The sequence below is a fragment of the Miniopterus schreibersii genome (genome assembly GCF_964146895.1).
Source record: "Miniopterus schreibersii genome assembly, chromosome: 7".
NCBI classification, from domain to species: Eukaryota; Metazoa; Chordata; class Mammalia; order Chiroptera; family Miniopteridae; genus Miniopterus; species Miniopterus schreibersii.
This window is the reverse complement of record NC_138108.1, coordinates 497481-509844: the sequence shown is the minus strand read 5'-3', so window position 1 is coordinate 509844 and position 12364 is coordinate 497481. Positions and strand designations below refer to the sequence as shown.

The 12364-nt window shown below is 59.9% G+C and overlaps 1 protein-coding gene across 8 annotated transcripts in view; it reads left to right on the top strand.

Moving 5' to 3' along the window:
* SNED1 (sushi, nidogen and EGF like domains 1) overlaps window positions 1–12364 on the top strand; it is a gene marked incomplete at its 5' end in the record, with an annotated part of 42347 nt that overhangs the window by 16150 nt on the left and 13833 nt on the right. For 7 of the 8 annotated variants that reach the window (XM_081142216.1, XM_081142212.1, XM_081142213.1 and 4 more), the window contains 11 exons: window positions 805–918; window positions 4798–4923; window positions 5076–5177; window positions 5438–5551; window positions 6016–6132; window positions 6788–6904; window positions 7091–7207; window positions 7375–7488; window positions 7780–7953; window positions 11338–11451; window positions 12039–12152. In XM_081142216.1, the coding sequence (XP_080998342.1) occupies window positions 805–918; window positions 4798–4923; window positions 5076–5177; window positions 5438–5551; window positions 6016–6132; window positions 6788–6904; window positions 7091–7207; window positions 7375–7488; window positions 7780–7953; window positions 11338–11451; window positions 12039–12152 (1323 nt within the window). The remainder of the gene's footprint in view (window positions 1–804; window positions 919–4797; window positions 4924–5075; window positions 5178–5437; window positions 5552–6015; window positions 6133–6787; window positions 6905–7090; window positions 7208–7374; window positions 7489–7779; window positions 7954–11337; window positions 11452–12038; window positions 12153–12364) is intronic. The other variant, XM_081142217.1, reaches the window with a different exon arrangement.

Genomic DNA, 12364 nt, shown 5'->3' with positions numbered 1-12364 from the left:
GGGCAGGGCAGGGAGAGAATGGGGCGGGGCCGGGAGAGGAGGGGCGGGGCCGGGAGAGAATGGGGCGGGGCCGGGAGAGAATGGGGCGGGGCGAGGGCGGGGCCGGGAAAGGAGGGGCGGGGCTGGAGAGGATGGGGCGGGGCCGGGAGAGGAGGGGCGGGGCGAGGGTGGGGCCGGGAGAGAATGGGGCGGGGCTGTGAGGGGGCCAGGTGAGGAGGGGCGGGGCTGGAGAGGATGGGGCGGGGCCGGGAGAGGAGGGGCGGGGCGAGGGTGGGGCCGGGAGAGAATGGGGCGGGGCTGTGAGGGGGCCAGGTGAGGAGGGGCGGGGCTGGAGAGGATGGGGCGGGGCCGGGAGAGAATGGGGCGGGGCCGGGAGAGGAGGGGCGGGGCCGGGAGAGGATGGGGCGGGGCCGGGAGAGGAGGGGCGGGGCGGGGCTGAGAGGGGGCCAGGTGAGGAGGGGCGGGGCTGGAGAGGATGGGGCGGGGCCGGGAGAGAATGGGGCGGGGCCGGGAGAGGAGGGGCGGGGCTGAGAGGGGGCCAGGTGAGGAGGGGCGGGGCCGGGAGATGAGGGGCGGGGCGAGGGCGGGGCCGGGAAAGGAGGGGCGGGGCTGAGAGGGGGCCGGGTGAGGAGGGGGCGGGGCCGGGAGAGAATGGGGCGGGGCGGAGAGATGGGGCGGGGCGGGGCTGAGAGGGGGCCGGGTGAGGAGGGGGCGGGGCGGAGAGATGGGGCGGGGCGGGGCGCAGAGGGCGGGGTGCCGGCCGGGTGCCGTCCAGGGCCCGCTCCGAGCCCCGCCCGCCCGCAGACGTGGACGAGTGCGCCTCCCGCCCGTGCCTGAACGGGGGCTCGTGCGTCGACCTCGTGGGGAACTTCAGCTGCCTGTGCGCAGAGCCCTTCGAGGGACCGCGCTGCGAGGCAGGTAATGGCCCCGTGCCTCCCACGGGCGACCGCGCTTTCGGGGTCACCGCCTCTTTCCCTCACTGTCCGGCTCAGCCCCACCCCGGTCTCCTGCACTGGCCTGTCCCCTGAGTCTCCCACGGCAGGGAAACTGGTCCTGACTGCGCCACCCACGAGCAAGTCGGTTGTCTGGAGCCTGGTCTCCCTGTCGCCTGCGGGGAGGGATGACACCCTCGGGCCCCTCTTCCCGCTCGGGAGGGAGAGCACGGACTGTCTAACACGCTCCCTTCCTACCCCAGACCCCTGGCCAGGCAAGGGAACCACTGACGGGGTCGGACAGAACACGGACCTTTATGTACTACTGGCATGAGATCTGCTAGTTTCTATTCTATTCCATATTGTTTTAAATGCTGGTTTTGACTCAGATCAATTTAAAGACCAACGAGACATTACAACCCACAGAATAAACCCTGGGCTTTCGTGCTGAGGCATCACCCAGCCTCCAGCGGCCTCAGCCCGTGCCCAGGACAGCTGGGCATGCGGCCGGGCAGCTTCTCCCCGGGAGATGCTCGGGACAAACTGGTCCAACTTACTTTGAGTCTAAACACTGAAGGAGGAGCCCTGGCCAGTTTGGCTCAGTGGTTAGAGTGTCAGCCCACAGACTGAAGGGTCCCGGGTTCGATTCCAGCCACGGGCACATACGTTGGTTGCAGGCTCAGTCCCCGGTTGGGGTGTGTGCAGGAGGCAAGCAGCTGGTGCGCCTCTCTCACATCGAAGTTTCTCTCTCTCCCTTCCACTCTCTCTGAAAAGCAGTGGGAAAAATATCCTCAGTGAGCACTGAATAAAAACTTAAGGAGAAAATTACATTTACCCACCAGTTAGAGGCAGATGGACACTGTGTCCTCAGAAGAGGGTGAGGCTGAGCCGTGCAGAGGGGAGGAGGGAGGCACTCTGCTTGTCTGGCTGCTTAAAATCACTCTATATGTCACAGTTTTCCTTGCCCAGATCTTAATCTAAATATCAGTGCATTTAACTAAACTCATCAGAAAACAAAAGTGATTTCAAAAGGTTTTGCCCAGAAACCATGTGCCATACAGACAGACAAAGCAAACGGGGAGAGACAACAGGACTGACCCCTACCCCTGATACCAGCTCATTACACAGCACAAACCTTGACGTTCTAATCGGATCCAGCAAGAAGTTGGCCAAAATTTGGAGATTATTTTTAAAAGGAGAGAATCTAGCCTCCTGCTCCTGGCCGAGAAGGATCAGCTGCACTAGAAACCTCCCTCTCACCATTAAGAACTAGAAAAACAGGCAAAACACAAAACAGTTGCTTTTGGCCACTGGACAATGGACAGCACAGGATGGTCCCTGAGAGGAGGGAATGAAACGAGTGAGCCCTGCAGGTGCCCGGTTCTGCCTGGGGGCAGCTTCCAGGCCGCTGTGCCCTGAGGGTCCAGACTCCAGTAGTCCTGAGACAGAGACTTGAGCTTGGTGGCTGGAACCTGTGGGGGGAATATCAGTGAGGACGCGAGGATGGAGGTGCTGGGGGCAGGGATCGAGCTCTGAAGTTCTGCCGACGGACTCTTGAGCTTTGCTCAGCCCAGTCCAGGTGGGCAAAGTCTTTGTGGCTGGAAGCCAGAGTCAGACAACCCCTGGCTCTCGGCAGGGTCAGAGTCATCACCTCGGCAGCCCAAATGGAGGGAGCTCCTTGCACCCAGGGCCAGCACTGCTCAGAGTCCTCAGTGTGGCGTCACCTTAGCAGTGGGGATCAATAAACGCTGAACTGAAGGAGAATCTGACCTGCCCAGCAATCTGAAGGGAAGTTGGAAGGGATCAAATGGATCTCAAGTAATTTACCACGTTCCAGAATCAAATCCTGGGGGGGGGGGGGTACAACAGTGCCCGGGACCCCAAAAGATAACATCAAAATGTGTCAGGCATTTGAAGATGTAAGAAAATATGACCCATAGCCAGGAGGAAAATAGATCAGTAGAAACAGAGGCCAGAGATGACGGAATTAGCAAACAGGAATACGTAATCGCCCAGGAATACGCTCCATGTAGGAGATAACAGAGAAACTTCTAGAGATGAAAAGTACAGTGTCTGAATTTTAAAACTGCACCGGGCAGTATTCCCCGCTGGCAGACCCTGAAGACGGAAACACCGGGAACCTGAAGGGAGAAAACACGCAGCACAGACAGAGGCTACGACCTGAGTGTGGAGTCCCAGGAGGAGGGAGTGCTGGGGACATAGAAAGTACATGAAGAAACATTTGCTATATTTGATGGAAACCAAAACCCACATGTCCAAGAAAAGCTTGACAGAAACCACATGAAGCCACGTCACAGCCACACGGCCGAAAACCAATGACAAAAAGAAAATCTTAAAAGCAGCCAGAGGAAAACGACAAAATCCAGATGGAGGAACAGGGACAGCAGCCGGCCCATCGGAGGCTCAGAGGCCAGCTAGTAGGGTGGCGTCTCTAACACGCAGAAAGGAAAACACGACCGACCTACTTGCAAAGATGCACGTGAAATGAAGACTTTCTGGCAGAGAAAACTGAGAGAACTCATCACCAGCATATCTGCACAGCAAGAAATGTTAAAGGAGACTCCTTAGAAGAAAATCTGGGTGTGCCCCAAGGAGTGGAGCGCCCCAGAGATGGTAAATGCATGAGCAGATCTCATTTCTCCTTTTATCTTTAATCACTGTAGAGGTAATTTTGAAACAATCACAATAAATTTTGGACTGTATAATATATACAGAAATAAACTATATGACACCAATAGCTTGAAGCAGTGAGCACCAGCTTTTTCTGTGAAGGGCCAGGGGTTACTATTTCTGGCTTTCTGGCCACGTGGTCACAGCTATTCAACGCTGTCAGCTTAACACAAAGCAGCCAGCCACAGACAATACCTAACGACCGGGCACCAGTGTCCAAAGAAACGTCATGTTTAATATCAGTGGCAGGCGAGACTTGGTCTGTGGGCCACAGTTTACTGACCTCTGGGTGCAGGGAGTATGACATTGGCAGGTCCTTCCATTACATATGAAGTGGACGGAGGCGTCTGTGACCCTGAAGGAGAGAACAGGGACGTCCCGGGGGTGATGGCACGTGCGGATCCTGACTGCCTGGGGTCACACAGATCTACACAAGTTAGAATTCGTGGAAGTGTGCCTCGAACAAAAGTCAATTTTACTGTGTATTGATTTAACAGATAAATTCTGAAGCTGCGTGAAGACACTGAGTGCGGACGCAGGGAAGAGGAAGGGGCGGGCATCGCTCCCCCGGCTTCTCTGTAGAACAAAGACTATGTCAGGGACGAGAGGCCTGTCCTAAGGCCAAAGGGAGAGATCCACCAAGAGGATCCACAGCTCTAAATGTACCATTAACATGAATCAGGATTCTCGAAGCAAAAGCTAACGGAACCACAGGAGAAGGACCACTGTCGGTAGAGAGGCCAGGACTCCCCGCCGGGCACCGCCAGCCAGCCTGGCCTGATGGGCTTCTACCCCACGTTCTTCCGGCATTCAGGCAGCACCCACCACGACGGGCCATCCTGCCACCGTAAAACAAGGCTCGGCAAATTCTAAAGGATTGTGTTCTCTAACCACAGCAAAATTAAACTAGAATCAACAGAAGGGTGTCTGGGAAATCCAGGTATTTTACTGAATGATGCTCGAGCAGAACCGTCTGGAGGCCTCCAGCCTGGCGGGGCCCTTTGGTGCCCACGGTGGGCCCTTCTCACCCTGCGGCCTCTTCCTGCTCCAAAGAGGGGGCTCGCCGGGGAGGGGCAGCGGGAAATCAGCGTCCAGGAGACAGGCTCAGGCTTACACTGCACTTGGCCCTGGGAACAGAGCTTAAAACCCCTGGTGACCGCTGTCTTTCTTACAGGAAGCCGCCTGGTGCCCGACCCCTGCCTCTCCGCCCCTTGCCAGAACGGGGGCACCTGCGTGGACGCAGATGAGGGCTACGTGTGCGAGTGCCCTGAGGGCTTCATGGGCCTCGACTGCAGGGACAGTGCGTGTGGCCAGGCTCCTGGGGCTGCGGTCAGGGCTGGGGCCCCTGTGGGTGTGCATGCAAACGGCAGACAGAGAATCTGTGAGAGTGGGGGGCGGTGTACACAGCAGGAGCACCCCCACATTGAAGGCTCCTCCCTCTCTCCGTGGCAGGAACCCCTGACTGTGAGTGCCGAAATGGTGGCAGGTGCATCGGGGGCAACACCACACTCTGCCAGTGCCCCCCGGGCTTCTTTGGGCTCCTCTGCGAATTCGGTAGGTGCCCAGAGCTGGGGCAGGGGACACCCTGGGGACACCACCCTCCGAGCCAGGGTTTGAAGGTGGCTCGGGCCTGGACCAGGATCCACAGGTGCAGACCCTGGAACAGTGTGTGCCTGGCCTCCACCCACCCCGGGGGGCTGGCACCAGAAGTGCCTGACCCCGCGTCCCCGTGGGGTCAGTGGGCCGCGCCAGCCCCGCCCTCGCCAAGGCCCCAGGCCCCAGGAGGACCTGAGCAGGGCTCCTTCCTCGCGCAGAGGTCACGGCCACGCCCTGCAACATGAACGCGCAGTGTCCCGACGGCGGCTACTGCATGGAGTACGGCGGGAGCTACCTGTGCGTGTGCCACACGGACCACAACGCCAGCCACGGTGAGGGGGGGCGACACGCCCGGGGCTGGGAGGGAAGGAACGGCTCCCCCGCCGGGCACCCGAGAACCTGCAGTGGGAGCGGCCCACCCCTGGGTGCCCCCACCCCTGGGTGCCCCCACCCCTGGGTGCCCCTGGCCGTCCTCTGTTACACGGGTTGGGCGTCCACCCGTCCTCCCCGCAGCGGGAGGGCACCCGGCCGCCTGCAGGCTCCACGCAGCGCCTTCCCACGGCGGGCGCAGCCGCCACGCTGTGAACACGCGCCGCGCGCAGCGTGATTAGCGCCCCCCTCCCCCCCGCCCCCCCCACCGCCCGGGACGCGAGTGACGGGGACTCGCCCCGCCCAGCCTGTGGCTGCGCTCCTCTGGCGCGTGGAAGGCGGGCCAGTTCTGGGGACCCGGGAAGAAACCCCTGGAGCCCGAGGGAGGCGGGACCCCGCGGGTGGGCTCACGAGGCGCCCCCCGCAGCGCTGCCCTCGCCCTGCGACTCGGACCCGTGCTTCAACGGAGGCTCGTGCGAGGCCCAGGACGAGTCCTACACGTGCGAGTGCCCGCGCGGGTTCCACGGCCGGCACTGCGAGAAAGGTGGGCGCCAGCACCCCGGGCCCGCGCCCTGCCCCGCACTGGGCCTCGGGGGAGGCGGCCCCCGCCCGCACCTTCCAAACGGGCTCAGAGCCGCGGGCGGCGCCTTAGACTCGGCGGAGCCGTCACTCGCCCAGGAGCTGCGCCCTGGCCCCGCCTGCGCCCATCGCCGCCCCGCCTGCGCCCTGGCCCCGCCTGCGCCCATCGCCGCCCCGCCTGCGCCCATCGCCGCCCCGCCTGCGCCCATCGCCGCCCCGCCTGTGCCCATCGCCGCCCCGCCTGTGCCCTGCCCATCGCCGCCCCGCCTGCGCCCTGCCCGCGCCCATCGCCGCCCCGCCTGCGCCCTACCCCTGCCCGCGCCCTGCCCCCGCCTGCGCCCTGCCCATCGCCACCCTGCCCCCGCCCATCGCCACCCTGCCCATCGCCACCCTGCCCATCGCCCCGCCTGCGCCCTGCCCGCCCGTGGGAGCTGCAGGGCCTGGGCAGAGGAGCGGTGGGAAGGGCAGTGACCCCGAGGAGGAGTGGGGGTCTCCCGACTGGTGTGGCCCCTGCTGCCGCCAGGCCAGGGCGGGCAGGGCCCACGGGTGCCTCAGGACTGAGAAGACACGAGGGGGTGTCGCGCGCCCTTGTTCACCGTCTCCCTGTCCGTCCCCCGCAGCCCGGCCACGCCTGTGCAGCTCGGGGCCCTGCCGGAACGGGGGCACCTGCAAGGAGGCTGGCGGCGAGTACCAGTGCAGCTGCCCCTACCGCTTCACCGGGAGGCACTGTGAGATCGGTGCGGCCCTGCTCGCTGGGCGTGGCCAGGAGTGGGGCTGGGCACGAGGACCCCGACCCGCCACCCCACCTGCTCGTCAGGAGCGTCCCCGTGAAGGCCCCGGGCTCTGGGATGTCTGGGGACCGAGGGAGGGGCAGAGGTGGTGGGCACTCAACATCTGACCCCAACAGTGCCCTCTGCTCCCAGGGAAGCCAGACTCCTGCGCCTCGGGCCCCTGTCACAATGGCGGCACCTGCTTCCACTACATCGGCAAATACAAGTGTGACTGTCCCCCAGGCTTCTCCGGGCGGCACTGTGAGATAGGTAAGGTGGGCGCAGGCCCGCTGGAGACAGAAAACAGGCCCGGCACAGCTGGCACAGTGCGGGTAGAGGTGCAGGAGGCAGAGTGGCACAGGAGGGGACGTCCCTGTGCAGCCCAGAGGCCAGTGGGGAAGAAGTGATGGGTGACAGTGTCCCCTGTGACCTTGCAGCCCCCTCCCCCTGCTTCCGGAGCCCCTGTGTGAATGGGGGTACCTGCGAAGACCTGGGCACAGATTTCTCCTGCCGCTGCCGAGCAGGGTACACAGGACGCCGGTGCCAGGCGGGTGAGAGGGCTGGGGGGCTGGGTGGGGGCACAGGAGCTCTTCCTAATCCTGGAAGAGCAGAGGACAGTGGGCAGGGGATAGGAGAGGACAGAGGAGGACGTCCGGGGACCGAGGGAGGGGCAGAGGTGGTGGGCACTCCGCACCTGAGCGCAGCCTTCCTGGAGGTCGAGGCACCTTCACTGTGGGACGGGCTGTGTGGGAAGCGGGGTTCCCGGGCTCTGTGACCTGGTGGGCAGTTGTGGGGCCGGGCAGGTGCCCTACAGTGCAGAAGGGGCTGCTATGTGCTTGCAGAGGTGGACTGCGGCCCCCCGGAGGAGGTGAAGCACGCCACGCTACGCTTCAACAGCACGCGGCTGGGCGCGGTGGCCCTGTACTCCTGTGACCAGGGCTACAGCCTGAGTGCCCCCAGCCCAGTCCGGGTCTGCGAGCTGCAGGGCGTCTGGAGCGAGCCTCCCCAGTGCCACGGTGATGTGCGGGCCCTCTGGGGTGGGGCCGGGCGGGCAGGCAGAGCCGGTGAGGCCCACACCCTCGGTGGAGGAGCCAGGGGCGCAGTTCTGACCCTGGCTCTGCCCCTCCTCCCTTTGTTCTTCCTGTGACTTGAGGCCATAACCCCCTTGAGGGTGGGGACAGCCGGTGCCAGCTCCACTCCTGAACACTCACTAAGGGCTCCCCATCCTCAGAGCAGCCCAGACTCTGCAGGGGAGGCGGCTGTGGCCAGGAGGGAGGGAGCCCAAGAGCAGAGTCCTAAAGAGGGCGGTCAGGTTCAGGCCACACCTGCTCCGGGCCCCTCCCAGAGCTGTGGGATCAGACTCCACACTGACCAGGCCTGGAGGCCCCCGGGGTGTTGAGGGATGCTGCTCTAGGGGCATCGCCCAGGCTCCCACATGGCCTGGAGGCAGGGCTGCTAACACAGCTGCTGGCCTATTACATTCCAGTTGTTCATCAGAAAATCTGTGTGATGTTTGCACGTTTCATGAAACAAAGACAAAAGATCGTAGGGACAGTGAGGGCATCCAGAGATGCATGGGGCACACAACACATTCTTATCCCCCAAATGCCCTGCAAAGCCCAGCCTGTGCACCTGTTCAGGTGAAGAGCCCTGGAAGACAGGCGGCGGCACCGGGCCTCACACACCTTCCGTTCACTCCCGTCCTTCCCGGCCCTCAGCTGGGGGGTGCTGCCTCGGAGACACCCCTCGGTGCTGTCGGAGGAGGAGCCAGTGCCCCGGGGAATGTGAGCCTCAGCCAAGACCCCTGAGAAGCACAACCACCTCCAAACCACAGCGGGCGCAGGTGGCACGTCCTGCCCGGGGGAGGGGGCGAGCGCAGGTGGCACGTCCTGCCCGGGGGAGGGGGCGAGCGTGTGACGCAGGAAGACACACGGGCAGTGCACTGGCTGGAAGCAGCAGGACCGATGCACAAATGACCAGAACTGACAGGAGAAGAAACAGAAAATATGAATATCCTTATATTTATTAAATTTGATTTGTAATAAAAAACTTCCTTCAAAAAAAAAAAAAGGCAGGACTAGATTTTCAGAACACTGGTGAGTCCTACCAAGCATCTAGAAAGTAATAACACCCTGTACTAGCTCTTTTAGAAAACACAGGAGGAAGGAGCATTTCTCTACTCGTTTTATGAGACCATTATTTCTGTGATACCCAAACCAGAGATATTACACAAAATGAAATTACAGAGGACATTCCTCATGACATACATACAAAAATCCTAACAAAATATCACTACGTCAAACCCAGCGCTACATAAGGAAGATAACACATCATAACCAACTGGGATTTATCTCAAGAGCACAGGCTGGTTTCACCTCTGAAATCAACCAACGTAACTCACCACAGGAGGAGACGGAGAAAACCACAGGATCACCTCAATAGATGCAGAAAAAATTCAACTATCATTAAAAGCTTAATAAACTAAGCACAGAAAAGGATTTCTTCAACCTGATAAAGGGCACCCATGAGAAACCAGGCTCAAAGGTGCCATCTCAGCAACTCCTCCGGCGTAGGCCTGGAGACTCCAGATGGGCGCGGACAGGAGGAAATAAGGGCGTGTCCGCTGGAAAGGAAGGAGTGGCGATGACACCACCCGGAACACAGAAAACGCTAAGGAGAGTCTACACAAGGAGCTGCAGAGCTAAGGAGTGAATTCAACTAGGCCACAGGAGACGGAGTCAACATACAGGGCCGGTCCTATTTCCATATCCTCGCAGCGAACACTTGGGAAGTGAAATGAAACAAAATTATGCACAGTGGTGTCAAAAGCATGATAAATTCTTGTTTGTGAAATTCACTGAGGCTGAAAGGATGCACTTCAGAAAGCATGAAAAGCCTCACAAGAGCCGGAATAAAATGTTCACGCGCTTGGGGAAATAGTACATCGGTCCCCACCTCTCCCCTACGCAACAATTAGTTCCAGATGGAGGAAGGATTCCAATGTTTCTTTAACTATCTATTTTTGTGTGGAAAATACAGGTAAATATTTTTTTGGCCTTGGGGTAAGAAAAGATGCTGTAAGCCAGGGAAAAAAGTACTAACTATTAAAGGGGGACATGGACAAACTGACTATAAAAGTTAGGAATTAAATTCATCGGCCTTAAAGGGAGCGAGATGTGAGCTACACACTGGTTTCCAGACCCATGAAGTACTCTGTGAACCAGTGAGACACGCGTAATGCACCCATCGGAGACACGCCTAGATGCGTGCAGCTGGCCAAACTTCTGGAGTCGGAGAGGCCCTCGTGCTGGCAAGGATGTGGGTCCACAGATTCCTGAGAAATTGCTGGAGGAAGTGTGAACTGTTTAGCACTTTGAAAACCACCTGGTGGTTTGCCCGTGGAGCTGACCGTTCATCTAAGCTGTGTCCCAGCAACTCCACCTCTCGGTGCACATCTAAGGGTGCTCGTCCACACCAGGAGATGGGAAAGAAGACAGACAGAAACACTTATATTATTTTTTGCAATTGCAAAGAGTCTAGAACCAACCCAAGTGAGCACCAAACAAGGATGGGTAAAATACAGTACAAGCCCACCGTGGAATATCAGACAGCAGTGAAAAGGAGGGGCCCACGGAGACCCACAGCAACATGGGGAGGTCTTATTAACGAAGTGTGGGCAGAGAACAGTACTTACACCACTGTACCCTGTCGATAAAGTTCATAAGTATTTAGAAAAAGCAAAGCCATAGACAGTATTGTTTAGGCAAGTCGTAAAAATTTAAATTTAACGAGGCACAGAGATGATACCCACAGAAATTCGTGTCACACGGGGTGGGACATGCACTGACCTGATAAGCCCGTCAGCATTCTAGCGCCCAGGCTGGGCGCAGCCCCGGAGTCATTGTCATTACCACTTATTTACTTACAAAGCATTCAAACTAAACTTTTCTAAATTAAACATTCGAATTCAGGAGCACAACTCCCAGTTTAAGAAACGCCTGGGCGAATACTTTTTCTGGGTAAATATTTTAAAATACTGGTTTTGTACATGATTGTTATTAATTGAATTGGCAAGACTGGGGCCGTCCACCCAGAGCCCTGGAATTGAGTCCCACAGCATCTTCTGAGAACCCTCAAGGCCATTCACTATTTGTGAACACAGCCCAGCACCCAGTCCCTGGTCTGCATGAGTGGGTCCCTTCCCCTCCAAGGGTGCCCTCCCTGGATTCTGCCACCTCTAAGCACCAAGGGGACGCAAAGAGTTCTGCCGGGCTCCTCAGAACAAAGCTCATTTATGTGCATCTTAATTTCGCATCAAGCCACTGCCTCTAACGACGGCAATGTTGCTTTATTCTCGGGTCTCTCCTGGTGCCCATGCGCTGGGCACTCCTCTCTCCCAGAAATCGATGAGTGCCAATCCCAGCCGTGCCTGCACGGGGGCTCCTGCCAGGATCGAGTCGCCGGGTACCTGTGCATCTGCAGCCCCGGGCATGAAGGAGCCCACTGTGAGCTGGGTAAGGCAGCCTAGCCCTCACCACGGGGCAGCAGCTCCGGCAGCCTGGCGTGGCCTGCCCCAGCCGCTCCTCACCCGGCTGGTGTCTGTCTGGGCACTGCCGACACATTCAAGCCCCAGCCAGCTCTGCCTCCACCTACCCGGGGAGATTAGGAGTTTGGCTGAGATGAGGAGCTCGGCTGACCAACCGTCTCCTCCTGCTCCTGCAGCCTCTGGCCTCAGGAGCAGACAGATGGGGTTCAGAGAGGGCGGGTCACAGTCCTGATGCCTGGCCAGTGCTCCAAGCTGGCAGAGGGAGGGGGCCTGCCATGTGCACTGCTGGACTAGCCCTGCACCCCTCACGCCTGTGTGGGGCTCTGAGCCCTGAGACAGTGGCCCTGCCCCAGGAAGGGCCAGGCCTAAGACATCGAGCCTGGGCAGTGAACTGCAGGAGCAGCAGGGGTGGGGGCTTTATGGGGCAGACAGTGGAGGGGGCAGGTGTGAGGCAGAAGCCTCAGGCCGAATACAGAACCTTGAGGGTCCTATAAGCCCGTGGAGGCCCGGATGGGGCCCGGGTAGGGCCATGAGCCCCATGTCCTTTCTCTGCAGAGACGGACGAGTGCCAGGTGCAGCCCTGCAGAAACGGAGGCTCCTGCAGGGACCTCCCAGGGGCCTTCGCGTGCCAGTGCCCCGAAGGCTTCACTGGAGTCCACTGCGAGACAGGTAGGGGCTGTGCTTGGGTGGGTCCCCCATGCGCCCAGGCCCTCACCCACACTTGTGATGCCCAGACACCCTGGGCAAACCTGTTTTCTGAAAGTAGACCCTGGGCCCCTCAGAGCGCAGAGGGGAGGGGGCAGTCCCCATGGCTCTGGATAGATTCCCTGGGGGGCAGGACCCCAGGGGTGAGGAGTGAGGGGAGAGCCGGGCACCCACCA